Here is a 15,590-nt window from a genome sequence, read left to right as displayed (position 1 = left end):
ACATGACAAAGAGAGGTAGAAGTGAATTAATTAAAAAAAATAATTGTAGTAAAAAAGTGTGTAGTAATAATTGAGGCAATCTTAATTCATAATCAATTCTTTTTCCAGCAATGTGAAAAACTGAGTTATCCCAACAATTAATATCTACTTACTTGAAGTATTCTTCACTAGGGCTGACAAATGTTTTGTTTTCAGATGTTAAATTGGTTAATTTGGTCAGATTACCGATGGCATTCGCAGACATACAAAAGGTCGTGTTTTTTATGGAGGTGATGTTCTTATCTCGCAACACACAGGCATCTGTTTACACAAGAAAGAGGAAAATTAGAATACAGATGAAGTGCAGAGTAAAAGTGTGGATTGAACAGACACTGGAACGTGATGTGATTGGCTGGTTGCTTTTCAAAATGGAATCATTGTTAAATACAAAATAATACAGATTAATTCCTTGCTGAAAATTAAGAAAAAAAAACATATTAGCAAAAGAGCATTTTTTGGGGTTGTTGTTTAGAAGGCTGTACAGAATATTTCTTTTTACTTTTAAGCATGGAATTAACCTCTTAGTTCCTCTGCAGCTCCCACACTGATGCAGCTCTCTGTTTTAATATTGATAAATGTCCAACAAAGAATATAAAAAATTACATTGGCTAAAACCAGCAATCTTTCACATTTGCATGTCTCATTTACAAATACAGAGCCCTGGTTTAAGCTCAGTAGAAAGCAGACTTAAGGTGCAGCACTCTGTACTGAGGAATGCTTTGAACTACAACAACCTGTGGAAAGTTTAACATTTTCTTGCGGAAACTGTAATTGATAGGTGTAATAGAACAAGGCTTTGATGCTTTCGATTGTGGGGCACAATGGGTATTATAGCTTTTCACTTTATGATACCCAAGCACTGGGTATTATCTTTGTTAAAGACAATATAACTTAAGTGTATAACAACAAATTTAGCTCTGATTTATTTTTATTATCAGTATTATTGAACCTTAAAGAGTTTTCTTGGTCTGAGAAGACAAAATTAAATATAGTGGTATTTACTGTACCCATTAATGTACATATTACATAAACACATTACCACATTTGCTATACCTAAAACCGAATGCTTCACACCTTTGCTGTTATATTCTGCATACATTAACCTAAAACATTTATATATAAATAGGAATATGAACATTTTATTAGTTCAATTATCCATCATATAAAACAAAAAGATAACTGTGGACGTTCTGCTTAATTTGTATTGAGAAGACTTTTTCTCAGCTGTATTTGTTTTGGCTTTTTCATAAAATAAGTTAAAAAAACATCCAAATAAATAGTAGTTTCCAAACATTACAGTAAATGGTGTTTATAAACTGGGAGCAAGCAAGTACACAGTGAACAGACAAGGGGTTTTCTCCAAAATAAAACACTTTTCGTCTTTGTTTTCCTAGGATAGCAAAACAAAAGTTTCCATCTGCAGTGTGGCAGAACACACAGCTCTGCCTTGCAGGAAACCACCTGGGTTTGTTTGTAAGCGCAAAAAAAAAAAACTTCCTCAGGCCACTTTTTTACAGGCAACATCAGGTCTCAAAATAAAAGCAACATCAAAAGTAGGTTAAGTCAGGACAAAGAAGACAATTTCCTACTTGCAGTGTCAGCTCCAAACAAAAAACAAAAAACTCTCTTGAAACTAACACGTGATTAATTAAGGATACAAAGGTGTATACTTAATTAGCCATTAATGATTGCAGGTGGTATTCATACTGAGGAAATTAGCTGCTGGTTTAACCCCTTCCTCAGCCCACTTTTAACCTGCAGCTGGTTTAACCTCTGGCTTTAATAATCAGCCAATATCACCTTGTCCATACAGTACATCTCTCCAGGGGCTTCTGGGAGCGTTTGCAGGCCAGCTCTACCCACACAATAGCGCCCTCCTCTGGCATGTGTCTGAACTGGCTCACTAAACTAAAAGCAGGTTTCTGCTTTGAACGCAGTGGAATGCAATCACTCGTGCAAAACAAATAAAATGGACTGCATAGGAAGTATATTCAGTTGTAAACACTTTCCTGGATATCTGGACTCAGACTCTGGTTGTCTGAATGACCAAGGACACACATCTCAGGGAGTGTAGACTAAGGCTCCTCTCTTTTACCACGACCATTCGCAATGTAAAACCCCTAATTCCGTCACTTTTCTTTGTTACCAGACTCTTAGATCAATTCTCAGCACTGTGTCATCGGACAGTGCTTACATATCCAGAGGATACCTATCTCTCTATCTGTCCCTGTTTTGCACCTTCTGGAAAGTAGTCTGCAAAGTCAGCTGCTTGGAGGAAGGATTGCTAGGCAATACTGTGTACACAGCTGATGAACGAGGTGGAATTGGGCATTGTTTAGACACATACAGCATGTACCTTTGGTTACTTACATGCTAATTTACTACATTGTTGCACTGATGATTGAGTGTAAGAGTATGTTAAACCAGACTTTCTTTTAGGGCTTCCAGAAAAAAAAACACTTTGCAGACCTCATCAAGCAGCAAAACGTCCGTCTTGATTCTTTCCTCATCTGCCTTGTTAGCCAACATGCTCACTGAGAAGGTTCACATCTGCAGTACAATGGGCTGTTATATCTATGCACAGGTATAGTCTCATGCTATCTCAGGCAGCAGTTTAGCCCCTTCTGCATGAGATACCTGCATTCCAATGTAGAACCGTAGTGTTGGAACTGTTCCATGCAACATCTGGGATATAAGGATTTAGCCTCTCACTTCCTATTATTATTACGTACATTATTAAACAATCTTGTTTTATGCATTGAGGAACATAAGGATGAAGAAGAAGGGTAGTGTGTATTATATTCTTCTACTAATCATTTTAGTTAGGGTAAAATGAAAATAGAAAGTGCAAGCAGAACTCTAAAATTACAAAGTAACAAAATGATCAAATCTCTGTGTTTAAAAAAATACTCATGAAAAACGATTTGGGGCACAGCTCAATTCTAACTTCTGTACAGCAATTGACACGCTGCTGCGACAACTGCAGCAACTGAAAATCAAAGTATTCTGTAGTCTACCACAAGGGGGCGTTTTCAATAACTACTGTATCACAGCCGCATTTTTATCCTCTGGGCTTGTACGCTCAGCTACTTCAAACTTTAAATTGCGCTTCAGATGATGAAACATGTTAAACTATTAGGTTCGTGAATTTTCTAACATAATGAAGCATGATTAATTTAATCTGTTTCTTCGGTTCTCATGCCTTAAGAATAAGTGAGAAGGAGTGGCATGAAGGAAAATGTTAAAATAGTCTAGCAACAACTTTACTGCAGTCAACGTTTTAAATATACACCGTACATATTTCAGATATGAATTCAGAATTCTCATTTTGTTAATTTGGTGTAACATAAATGTAGTCTAATTTCTAACATATCCGAGAAAATGTTTTGCCGATGCAAAATTTGACTTGCAAGTCAAATTGCCTGGTTCAGGTTGAACATTGTAATACTGCGCATTAGAGAGAAAACCCACCGATTGCGTTAATTATTTTTAGTGCTATTAGGATTTCGTAAGCACAAATAACAATGTTGAGGCATTTAGCCAGAGACTACCGCAGACCCAATGCGCTGTTTTCACTTTGATAAATGTATAAAATTGATCATAATTATGTGAACTCATTCCCGGTGGCTCAGACAGTTTTTTCCTTGCTCTTACCCAAGTCTAACATGTCCTTGTCTTTACAATCTGGAGTGTTCCACAGATTTTTGCACGTAGCCCACGGAAGTGGGTTCTTCAGCGAAGCGAACAGGTAGTAAAGTGTCCAACACATAATTATATTGTAGTATATGGCTATTAAGACAGAAATAATCAACATTGCGATCCCACAACCTACGAAGACAAAAACAAATATGGTTTTATTTGTTTTAAACGGAGATTAATCGTTAAAAAATGCAACAGAAACCACGCCACGTCATTTCGTACAAATCATAAAATGCATTCGTAAAATGGCTTTAGTTCAATCGTGTTGGCGGTAATTAGGGACTGTTTTGTTTCGCTGCGGGACTGTGCAAAAATGTTTAATTTTGTTGCTATGTAAGCAAAGTATGAAAAGATAAATAAGAAATTGTCAGCATAAGATGCCCGTAAACTGATAACTGTAAGACTACAACCATACTTAAAAACGGACTAACAAATATAATATAATTATCTTATTCACTTACCTTATGATAGAAACAATAAAAAACGATGCATATACTGTAATAAAAACGTTAAAAAATGTGTTTTGTTCTTAACCTTACAACAAAGGATAGACCAATAGCACCGCAATACTTACTGTAAAATGTAACTGAACTAATATTTAACATCTATTAAGGCAACTATGTCATAACCTGTATCGCCCAAAATACTGCTAGATATTATTACAAATGTGCAGTACAGGAGGGGACTGTTACAAAGTGTGAGTCTAAGTAAAGTGTGTTCAGTCCATTTTCAACCGCTTCTTCTTATTCGGGGTCGCGGGCGAACTGGAACCTATCCCGGCAGCCACCGGCGGCGAGCCAGGGTACAACCCGGGTTGTCTGGCCAGTCCATCGCATCGCAGTCCGCCCACAAACACAGAGTCCAGTGGGCCTGCTACTATGTGTTTGGACTGTGGGAGGTAACCCATACAAACTCCAACAAACAGTAGGCGAGTTTCCAATAGAACTTTACCTTGCAGCGCTGGAATGGCTTTCCATACAGAAACAGGGCCCTGGCTTGCAAACTGTCCCAGAGATACTTCCAATAAAAATATGGGGATTCCAGCGAGGGCCAGCATTATCAGGTAAGGTATTAAAAAAGCACCTACAGGGAGAGCGACACGTAGTGTGAACAAACACCATATTCGACATTTTTCCAAAAGGCAAAATGCGTGCACACGTTTTGTATGATAATTTCGAATTCGTGACTAGGGAGTCTTTGTTGCCACATTTCAGAGGGTTAAAGACTTATCTCTCAAAGAGAAATGATCCCGATAAATAAAGATGCATTAAACGGAACTGAAAATGACTTTTTATAAGAAACGTGTGGATTTCGGGTTTCCTCGACAGGCTACATTTCTCGATCCTAGGGAGGTGGAGAAGCTTTGCTCATTGCTTTCTGCTCTCCCGAAGTTTTCTTAACGTTCCTTCGTTGCAATCCAGTGCTGTATCCCCAAGAGTGCTTTTGAGGGAAGGAAATGCGAACTCTAAAAAACACATTAAATGCCCTTGTTGTTATAATCGACAAAATAATATCGGAATAATCAGAAAACGATTATACTGCTGTCTCAACTGAGGCAGTATACACGTTTTAAGTGCAATACGTTTGTTTTTAGCCTGAGCGACAGTAGAAAGCAGAGGTAGGTGGATTAAGCATTTTTCTTTAATTTATGGGATAAATGCATAGATCCGCAACAAATCAATTTTTAAATACCCGCTAAAACCTGAGTGCTCAAAACCGGGATTCTATTTGGAAATGCGCAATCTACAGTGTCTGGAAAGCAAAACGTGGCAGTGAAGACACCTAGTTTACAATTTAAGGCTTACCGGTACTGTAGGCAGAAAAAAGATCTATGCCATTCCAATATTCATACTAAAACATGTCATAATTATTATAGAAACAAAATCGTAACGTTTACCTTTAAGCATTAATCACAAAATGATTTGGTTAAATCATAATGAATACTGAACTTATTTAAAATTTTAAAGAAAATTTGATCATTCTATTTTTACTTATAAAAACAAATAGGTGACCACTCCACTCTTTAATTGGTTCAAGGAATGATAGTATTGAACGTACAGTAAGTCTCTGAATTACGCATTGAATTAATGTAATTAGTTTCATCTACACTTTTTAAGAGAATACTGTCTACTAATCTAAAAGTATCTAATACTTTTAACACAGAAGATCTCAAGCAGTTGCTCTGTTGCGAACGTACAGTACTTTTAAAAGTGTAAAATTCACAAACTACACTTTTATGTGTAAGACAATCTAAAAAACTGAACACATTTTATTATTTGAATACACAAATATAAATAAATGAAATAATGTCATACTACATGAAAGGGGAAACTGAAAACTAACATGACACCCATTAGAGGTTAAAGTTTTACTAACCAGCAAAGAGGTATCGTGCAAAAAAAAAGTCTCTAGAAACTGAAGGATCAAACATTTATTTCTCTTATTTCACGAATTGGCTTTTACTGTGTAAATAATTTACTAACATAATTTTACTAACTATCCTGCTAGAATAATGGAAAATGACTAACTGCAACTTAAGTGTGAGCTGGCTACGCGCCTGGAACGTGGCAGCCTGACCAGAGCTTCAAAATCTAGAAGTACGTACTGCCTGCTTAAACAAAGAAATAAATTAATAAATAAATAAAGGAACCCAAGAATATTCTTACAGTTTATCAGTAGTGCCTGCTTCATACACACCCGGATCGTGTCTCCTTTGTTGGACCCAACAAAACTTTTTTCAAAACTGTGTTTAAACCCAAATGACGTTTATTTTACATAAAGATTTTATTCAATGTTTTGTGTTAAATGGAAACCGTATGTTGATTTGTCACGGATTCCCTAAATTTGGACAGCTGTCCAGTAACCACTGCGGTTGATGTGAACATGACAAATTGAAAATTGAAAACGTTGTATCTTTTTTTGGGGGAAAAAAAGTTTATTGAAGAAAAGCACATGGGGGGTAAATAATTAGACATGCAATATGATTTTCCCCTTTTCAAATGTCGCATTCTGACAGGTTCACCCACAGAAAACATCCAGTGCATGAAACGCGAAGACACCTTTTACCGTCATGTGATAACTTTGTGATTCGTCCATATGCAGCAAAGGGACTCTATTAAGTTATCGAAGTTTGGTATTTTAAGTTCTTACCTCCTCCATTTTGAAAGGCTAGGTAAGGAAACCGCCACACATTACCCAGACCAACAGCGTAGCCAACCATAGAGAGAATAAAATCCAGTTTATTTGACCAGTTTCCTCTAGCTTTGTTCTCATCTCCTTCTTCGTCATCGTCGTCCTGAAGAAAACAGTTGTTGAATAAGTTCCATACGCGGACTCACACATACACTTATAAAATCAGAACAAAAGAATGAACAATCTATTGAAGTACAGCATTAAGAGGGGACTTGAAATCAACTTGGAAACAAAACTTTCTTAAAGGGGAACAATATTTTATTGATAGAAAAAAAAGTTTATCTGAAAAAATCACAAAATGCTTCGTGAACGCAGTTTTTACCGTTTCGCGTTATGTATCTTCTAACGCGTTTTTGGTTGCCATAATTGCTTAATGATTTCAAAGCAGTTGTTTCTGTGGTTATTTACGTGAATAAATATGCATGATCCAGTATCGCTATAGGCTCTTGTAACACCGACAATCAATTTTCTGTGAAACATCCCTGAGGGATGAGACAATAGGTTGTTATCTGCATCTTTATGTAATGCATTAGTCTGCAGTTAACAGCAGTATGGTAACTAATCTCGGGGGAGACGGGGGCTATAATGTCCTTTTTGTTGCAGATTGGAGACGCAGAGCTGCCTCAACTGACTACTACATTCTAAAAAATCAAAATACAGAAATAAAATTCGAATGTGCTTTATATAGGTCGAAAAACAATTGCCCTCTAAAATGACACTGTCAGTTTATATCATAATTAATCCTCACGCTTAGCGCATTACGGAATTGTAGGCAGAGAGAACTACCAGGTAAAAACCTGAAAAGAAGGATATGACCCTTCCAATATCTGTCCGCTTCCGCTTCTTGCAATCATTTTAACGCAATATATTACATGAAGATGGGTAATTCATGGAGAAATACAAACAACAATGGAAGTATTTAATGATACATACTCTTACTGCATTAAGTCTTTAATAAATATTTACCAGTACCAGTTGTAAAAAGTAACTTATGTGAAAGAAGCCAACTCATTGTAGGAAACTTAAAATCAAATTGACTTTTGCTTCAATTCTTAATAGCGAACGAATGAACTAATTCCATCTGATTTTAGTGTTTAAAATGGTCCGTAGCATAAAGCCAATGAGAATGTTAATCTTAAATTCTGTGTAAAATCATAACAACAAATCGTAGCGCTTGTAGAAGCTGGAACACAGTTTTAGTAGCTTAAGTTACCTCACTTTACCATTAATATCTTGTAAATCTTTCACTCACGGTGATCCGATACACACGGCTATGCAGAAATTGAAAAGCGCCGTGAACGTTTTAATTAACAGGGTGTGTTGAAACGCACTGTAAGGACGGTCGTTTTCAGGGTTAAAAAACAATTTTACCAAAGACCAGGGTCATACCTTTCTGCAAGATCCACAGGACAAGTGCGCCGCTTTGCACTGAATTCCCCCTGAATGGGAAGAATAATTTGAAACCACTTACCCCGGACACGGTGCCAGGCAGAACAGACGTGTTACCATCTGTGCCCAGTACAACGGTGGTCTGGCTCATGGCTGTCCAGTTGCCTGTGGCACTGTTTTGCTCCACTGTGCTTTTCATAACGCTTTCATTAGGTACCACTTCTTTACAATGGGAAGACATCGATTTGCCATGAACAGTTGTAGAATCATCCTTTTGGGGTAGCGCAGGTTCCAAGGAATCCTTACGGATAGCAGAGGTGACCGGAACCGGGACTGCGTTTTTCAACGTCCCACATGCCTTGATCCCCTCTGTCTCGCCCGGCTTATTTTCAGCTGGAGAAAAAGTTCTTCTTTCGGTGGAAGGAGATTTAGAAACCTTGGCTGGCTGCGTCTGGACCTCGGAAGGTAGGTTTTGGACATGCTCGGGTTTGTTTGTTATAACTCCAACTGCTCCTTCGGTTTGTGATAAAGGATTCAAGTTGGCAGGACTGTTAACTGGCTGTTTGGTCATATCTCTTTGATCAGAAAAATCCTAGAGAAACAAAAGCATAGGTAATTAGTCTTACCTTTTACTAGACAATATTCCAAACCAACATCAAAGAAATACGCGAGCTAATCAGAAACCAGCAATCTACAGTCCTAGAGCGAAAGGTCCTTTTTAAATCAAGGGGCGATACAGCCTGAGACAAAAAAACAAACGAGCAACAACCAGACACATTTCACTGATTGTATCGCTAACATTCATAGGAAGGGAAATGACGGCGTTCAGGTTTCAGCAGACGTATTTAACAAAAAAAAAACATTTGGCTAGTTCAGCGTTTTTGAATGTTTTATCTCATTTTTCAATCTTTCTCCGGTCTTTGGTTTTCAGCTCACGATCCGCCGGTGCTTGGTTCTCGATTTCACCATTACAGAAAGATTCTTTAATTTTACGCCCCATTTCCCCCCTGTCATTCAGCAAAGCACATTCACTGATTTTATAGGCAATAGACAAGCTGCTAGGCTATGTGCAGACTAAGTACAAGATCTGTTCTTCCCGGTAGGCATTTTCACAAGGATTAAATTGTTAAGCTTATTGAAATATTATTAAGAACATACTAACGACAACACCAAACATCTTGCTTGAGAGTAACATTTCACATATGAGTATAACATAAATAAAATGTACTTTTCTAATCAGGAAAAAATCCGTCCGTGAATGGAAAGAAATGTCAAATAATTCGACCATTGGCGTATTTTAAAGCAACTCTTTGTGGTTGAAGCTCAGAGCAAGACAGAGTAATCATCAAAATTAGAACATAACAGTAATAGCAATAACACATGTCAAAAACAGTTTTACGACAAAAAATCTCGACGGAAAAACTCGGCTAAAGAAGACCCTTCAGTATACTGTAGCACTAAATTTCAGCACCATGGACACCGCAGAAAGTAGGATCGCCAAAAAGAAAAAAAACTCGCTTTAATTTGCTTCAGTTAGACACGTTTCAGCTCCTCATAACCCTTTTGAAGTCTCAAAAACGTATAGACAAACTTTTGGAGAAAAACTGTCTTACCATTTTTCAGCAGCAACAGATAGGTTAAAGACCGAAAACAAGAGTAAAGAGTTTAGATAGACTGAATTTAGCTCTGGTAGGTGCAAAGCTTTCTATACCTCCGTGGGAAAGATTGGGTTTGCGTCAGTGCATAGCAAGGTGCCCTTCGTCTGACATTTTCTTGATAATAAGAGTTTGATAAATCATTAGCCGTGGATTCAGATTTTTAAAGGGACACCGAGCGCAAGCGCGGGTTTGCTGACACCCAAGCTCGTTGAGCTTGCGCATTTGGAGTGACTCATTTTGAGCTGATTAAGAAACTATTCTCAAGAGACTACGAGTAAGTGTTCGCTGCTCGTTAAAACAATTTTCAAAGTTCTGTATGGGACTGCAGTATTTGCAATTCAGAAAAGGATGATGGCTACCTGATAAAAGATGAACATGTAAGAATTAGACTGCAGATGTTACAAATACTGTATAAATCAATTTGTTTTACTTTCTGCACACGTTGTTTTAAATAATTATTTTTCTATACTTAAACGTTCTTTAAAAAACACGAGTATATTTATGATGTAGCAAAATACAAACAGTAATTGTGCGCGTTTAGTGCAAGATGGAGTTCAACCTTTTAGAAAAAGAAAACTAACTTTTGTTTGTATTAGTGCGTATTTCATTATATCTTTATGTAATTTTGCTGTTTTTTAAACAAAATAAATTCTGGATTCTATATTAACTATTAACCCGTTTAAAGCAGGTTACAATTTTAGGGAGCCAAACCGCTATAGCAGATCATAATAGTAGTTTTCGGAATATAAAATAAATACACAAATAAAATATTTCCAGGAACAAGAAAAGTTTTTTTCTTTGTTTACTTTTAAAAATAAAAACAAATGATATTATTAATATTATTATTATTATTTCAAGATATTAAATCAATATAGAAACTGACTATTGTGTTTCGGCGCAGACGTACAAAATATAGTTTTATCCACGTAAGACTAGTAATTCAAAATCAACTTTCATGCGTAGGTATTTGTTAGTTGTACCTTGTTAGGGACCCTTGTGTGCTTGAAACCGTCCTGTGAATGGTTTATCTTGATGTGAGGAGTACACATGGTTAGTCATAAGTTTAACCCGTTTCTCAGACGGGCTTCTGTAAATGTCACAAATGAGAAAGTTTTTAAAAAATAATAAATCAAATATTGTTTATATACAGTAAATTGTGGAATATCCGACGTGTCGTGCTGCAGGTTACGCGTTTGATCAGATTACGGGAGACCGCGTTGGAATCGCCTGGCCAGCTCAGATATTCAGGTTTAATGTACAAAAATAACAGAGAACGTGTGTGAGCGGTTAAGCAAGAGCTCAGTGTTTCATTGTGGTCGGTTCCTGTCAGGTTAATGCAACTATGCACTTCGTGGCGAGCTCCGATTTACACATTGGAATTCTAGCGTCAAGAAAAATGTGCTAGGGCCGGTGACGCGCGTCAGGGGAGGAGGAGGACAATGTGCGCAAAATTTGTATATTTATGTAAGCGTGCATGGCTTGCGAAACACTGCGTTAAACTTCAGCACAAGCCAAGAGAAGGCGTGACTTTCTATCTTTAGCAATAGCGCTGACTGGGAGTTATAAACCGGAGTACGAAGCAGGAAATGCACCAGCCAAGAGTCCATACATACTGTAACTTCGAAATCGGTGAGAAAAAATAGCTGAAACTGCTCTAGCCAAATTAATCAGCCCACGCAAACTCGAAGCCACATACTTCAGCAGTTCTATTTTTAATGGTGTTAAGAATTTATCCCCATAATAATAATAATAAAAATAATAATAATAAGGACCATATTCGGTCCTTGATTATGAAAAACGTAGGTTTTCTACGTCATCCTCGCACCTTCGAAAACAGTACAGCAGTATACCTTCGCACGGTTTTCATTGCATATTGCACAGCCTGATAATGTGTGATAATCACTTGTAATGAACGCTGAAGCAGGACTGGCCATAAATCTGTAAGATGCTCCAGCAAGTCTTTCCGCAGTAAATTAACTGGCCACTCCAGTCTTAATTACTTTGTCAACGAAGAATAATAGTAATTGATTTTTGTTCCTCTTTACTTGGTCTTATTTACGCCTTTACTGCACAGCTGAAGAAGTGCTGGAGCAGTGTATCCCCTATACAGATCAATGTCCTTATACTCTCTACACGGAATACTGCAGGTTCCTTGTAATTAGCTTTTTTCCATCACAGGAATGTGCATCGCGTCAGGATAAGTTGACATCTAAGATGAAAATCTATTGTCCTTATGTATTTTTATTAATGTATCTTTGTCATAGTTTCCCTATGCTTTCCCAGTAAAAAAAATAAATAATTTGACATTGTTCTTTATGGACCCGTTGCCGAACGTTAATGTGTATATTTTGCTTAAGAAATGGACTAACTTAGTCCTTTTAAAAAACACCTATCCCCCATGAAAACATTCTGCTTAAAAATAAATTCTCCATGTGTTGACACAAGCGGATCTTCTAAATAATGTTTTCATATACAGGCTGTCTTGGTTTTAGATATTTTTTCTTGGCAGATACATAATTGTCCAGGCTTTATTTTCAGTTTCAAGAGACCCCTAATGAAAAAGGGGATACCCTGAACTGGAAATGCCGCAATTACATATTGCCCGAGGCATCTGGTAGCCTGTTAATCCACAGTATCAAACTGGAAAAATCTGATGACCTGGTTCCGAATTTTTCAAAACATCACACGACGGACATATTTCGGATATTATTCGTTCCGATGAATTACAAGTGAGATAGATGATGGTAATACAAGAAACTCAAAATCAAAATGTTTAAATTAACCTATTCATATTATCAAGTACAAAAGAATTCGAACCATGAAATTTGTAAACGTTGTCGTTTGTTGAAAGAAATGGGATAAATCGCATTTGTAGTTAGGTGCGTAAATACATGTACAGTACAAGCACAGGATTTCATTTTTTTTGCGTTAGGATTTTCTATTATTTCTATTACACGATCCTTTATGGAGAATATCCAGGCACCTGCAGGCTTTCTAACTGTATAAAGACCCGTTCACGACCCACCTTGACCTGAGATAATAGTTGTAGTGATCAGATAATTAATTACTAAACGAACTGTAATTAATTCACCTCTCCTCTGCATTACTGGCAGAGAACAGATAAGAGGTAGGGTTCAGCTTCAGACGTCCTAATGAACTCTAAACGAAAGACGGCTCACTGAAGGTCACACTGCCAACGCCCTCCCCGGAATTGTGAACTGTGTATCATCGCCTTTTTTGGAAGTACACAAACATGTGTACATATTTGAAAGCAGCCCGCAAAAGGAGGTTTTCACCTTTAGTTATCTGACTGAATTAATAAGAGATTAAACAAACCTGCTTCGCATCTAAAAAGGTCCTGCGCGTTTATTACACACTTAAACCATGATACCTGGAGCCACCCACCTGAAACTCATTGACTTCAGTAAAAATATTGCTGGTACTCCTACATCTTTTAATAAAACACAAGTGCAATACTCACCCTGATATACAGTACAATACAGATGAATGGGCAGAAGCAGCGAGGCGGTTATCACTGCTGTCTCATTCTTGGGCCTTGGGGTCGATATCGGACTGGAACTCCGTGGGGAGCTTGCATGTTCTCATCGCGTTCTCGTGGATTTTCCCTAGTTGCTCAGGTTCCCTCGCACCTACTAATGCCTTACGCAGTGTGTTAATCGCTGTCTTTAAAGTGACCGGGGAGTGTGCGTTTGTCCTGCAGTGGGCTGCCGGCGGGCCCAGGTGTGGTCCCGCCTTGTGCCGTATGCCCCCGAGATCAGGGTCTCGCCGACACGCAGCCTGTCGGGAACTGACTTTCTGACGATGAATGGTGGAACGGGAAGAACAGATAACAGAGGTTTTAACATATTCAGGTTCTACATTTCAGAGAGGCCTTAATCTGTCTAATTTTACTTCTAAACTGCTTCATCTCCTCTTATTTTAATGGTCTGTTAGTGACTTAACTCTCATGCCAAATAATGTGCATCATGAACTCCCTTGGGCTGTTCCATATTTTGTACTGCATCTCCAGTCTACAAAATAAAATCCATTGATTGCCTTGGGTCCTCACCCAGTCCAATGCGTGTAAATAGTATGTGTTGGATTCCCTCTCAGTGGGAAGTACAGTACTTTACACACTATTTCAAAAGGGCCCAAATAAAGCAGATATCTGGCTATATGTCGATTTAGGGGAGTAATGTACACACTTCCACACAACTGATTCTGCAAATCATCCTGACAATTGCTGTAATTTTTTCAGTTTGTGAAAAAATATCAGGATTTAAGACGAGCAGTAAAAATGTGAACTAGCATACACAGATGCGCTATGGCTTTAAGGCCAGTTTTCAAGTGGTATGTATAACAGAATTGCTATTTTGAAAACATGCTTTTGTGTCATTGCTACATAGATGCAATTTCCTGCAGTACTTTGGAAATGAGATGTACACTGTATTTTCAGCTTTGTGTGCTTTTGAGAACCTACACACACAGCATACATGATAAAGACAAGTAATATACACAGAGAAAAAATATATAACATCTAATCTTGTACCAAAGAACAATGATTTTTTTGGCAGGAAGAGCTACATCACCTGTGGGCATGAAGTTTACTTTATAAAGAAGGAACAACTAACCTACCTGTTTTTATTGTCCATCAAGAGCTGTGTTCTAGAGGCACCTTAATAAAACAATAAATGCCAAAATCTCATGTCACACTTCACAAACTTTGGACTGAGGGACTATATACTGGTTTATTTTGGCAACTTGTTATAATGCTCTTAAGCACTTTTATGACAAGAGCTACTCACTAATGAAAGTTGGGTGAAATGATAAGTAGTAAATCAAGGACTTCTATAATGTTCAATTTGGTATTAGGTATGTATCCAGTCTGATGTTCTAAGCTTCTTGTCCTTACATTTTACTAAACAATGGCCCATCTTGATGTGAACCTTCAATATTTTTCCTCCTTCCTTTCCTTTTCTTGCCTGTTAACCACAAAAACACTGTATTTAGTTCTTTTGAAATTATCTAAGACAACAACTGTGTATTATTTATGCATTCTAGCAATGTAAGCTTAGTAAAATGAACAAAGTACAAACAAGGTATTTATCAATCAATATAAAGACACTACACAAAAAATCTAAATATTCAGCACACTGGGTTGTTTTAAAATAAAGGAAATAAAACCTACCAGGAGAAATAATTCCACAAGACTTAAAAATCAAACTTGAATGTAGCTACTTGAAAATAAGTTGCCATCAAATATCAGATGACATGAACTTTTCTTCAGCTGGTGACTGTTACACACACTGTCACATTGTGCAACTACAATCTCAATTAAATTCTCATTTTTAACTTAACTTTTTCATTCAGAATTTATCCTCAAGAATTTCCACAGAATACTTCAATTACTGTTCCTGTGAATTTTAGGTTTTGAATATCACAATGCTACAGATGAAACAAAATTCACCCTGCCTGAAAGAATAACATTCTACATCCTATTACAGATATTTGTAGACTAGGACAATGAACAAAATTAAGTTTTTCAAATCCACAAATTTTTTCTTGAACTGAGATTATGATTCATCCTGTTCTAGGTCATCAAAATCACAGCAA

At 37.2% G+C, this 15,590-nt stretch overlaps 1 protein-coding gene across 2 annotated transcripts in view; it reads right to left on the bottom strand.

The window, feature by feature from the left end:
- Nucleotides 1-15,590, bottom strand: part of slc6a5 (solute carrier family 6 member 5) — a 30,809-nt gene that overhangs the window by 13,945 nt on the left and 1,274 nt on the right. The window contains exons 2-7 of one of the 2 annotated variants that reach the window (XM_088611673.1): nt 13,459-14,959; nt 8,402-8,911; nt 6,889-7,033; nt 4,690-4,821; nt 3,694-3,867; nt 153-300 (exon numbers count right to left, since the gene is read on the bottom strand). In XM_088611673.1, coding sequence (XP_088467799.1) covers nt 153-300; nt 3,694-3,867; nt 4,690-4,821; nt 6,889-7,033; nt 8,402-8,890 — 1,088 coding nt within the window. In that variant the 5' untranslated portion in view covers nt 8,891-8,911; nt 13,459-14,959. Of the gene's footprint in view, nt 1-152; nt 301-3,693; nt 3,868-4,689; nt 4,822-6,888; nt 7,034-8,401; nt 8,912-9,932; nt 11,668-13,458; nt 14,960-15,590 lie in introns of those variants that run through there. The other variant, XM_088611672.1, reaches the window with a different exon arrangement.

The sequence above is a fragment of the Lepisosteus platostomus genome, chromosome 18, assembly GCF_059453375.1.
Source record: "Lepisosteus platostomus isolate fLepPlt1 chromosome 18, fLepPlt1.hap1, whole genome shotgun sequence".
Taxonomy (NCBI): domain Eukaryota; kingdom Metazoa; phylum Chordata; class Actinopteri; order Semionotiformes; family Lepisosteidae; genus Lepisosteus; species Lepisosteus platostomus.
Note: the sequence above shows the minus strand (reverse complement) of the source record. Positions and strands in the feature narration are given on the sequence as shown.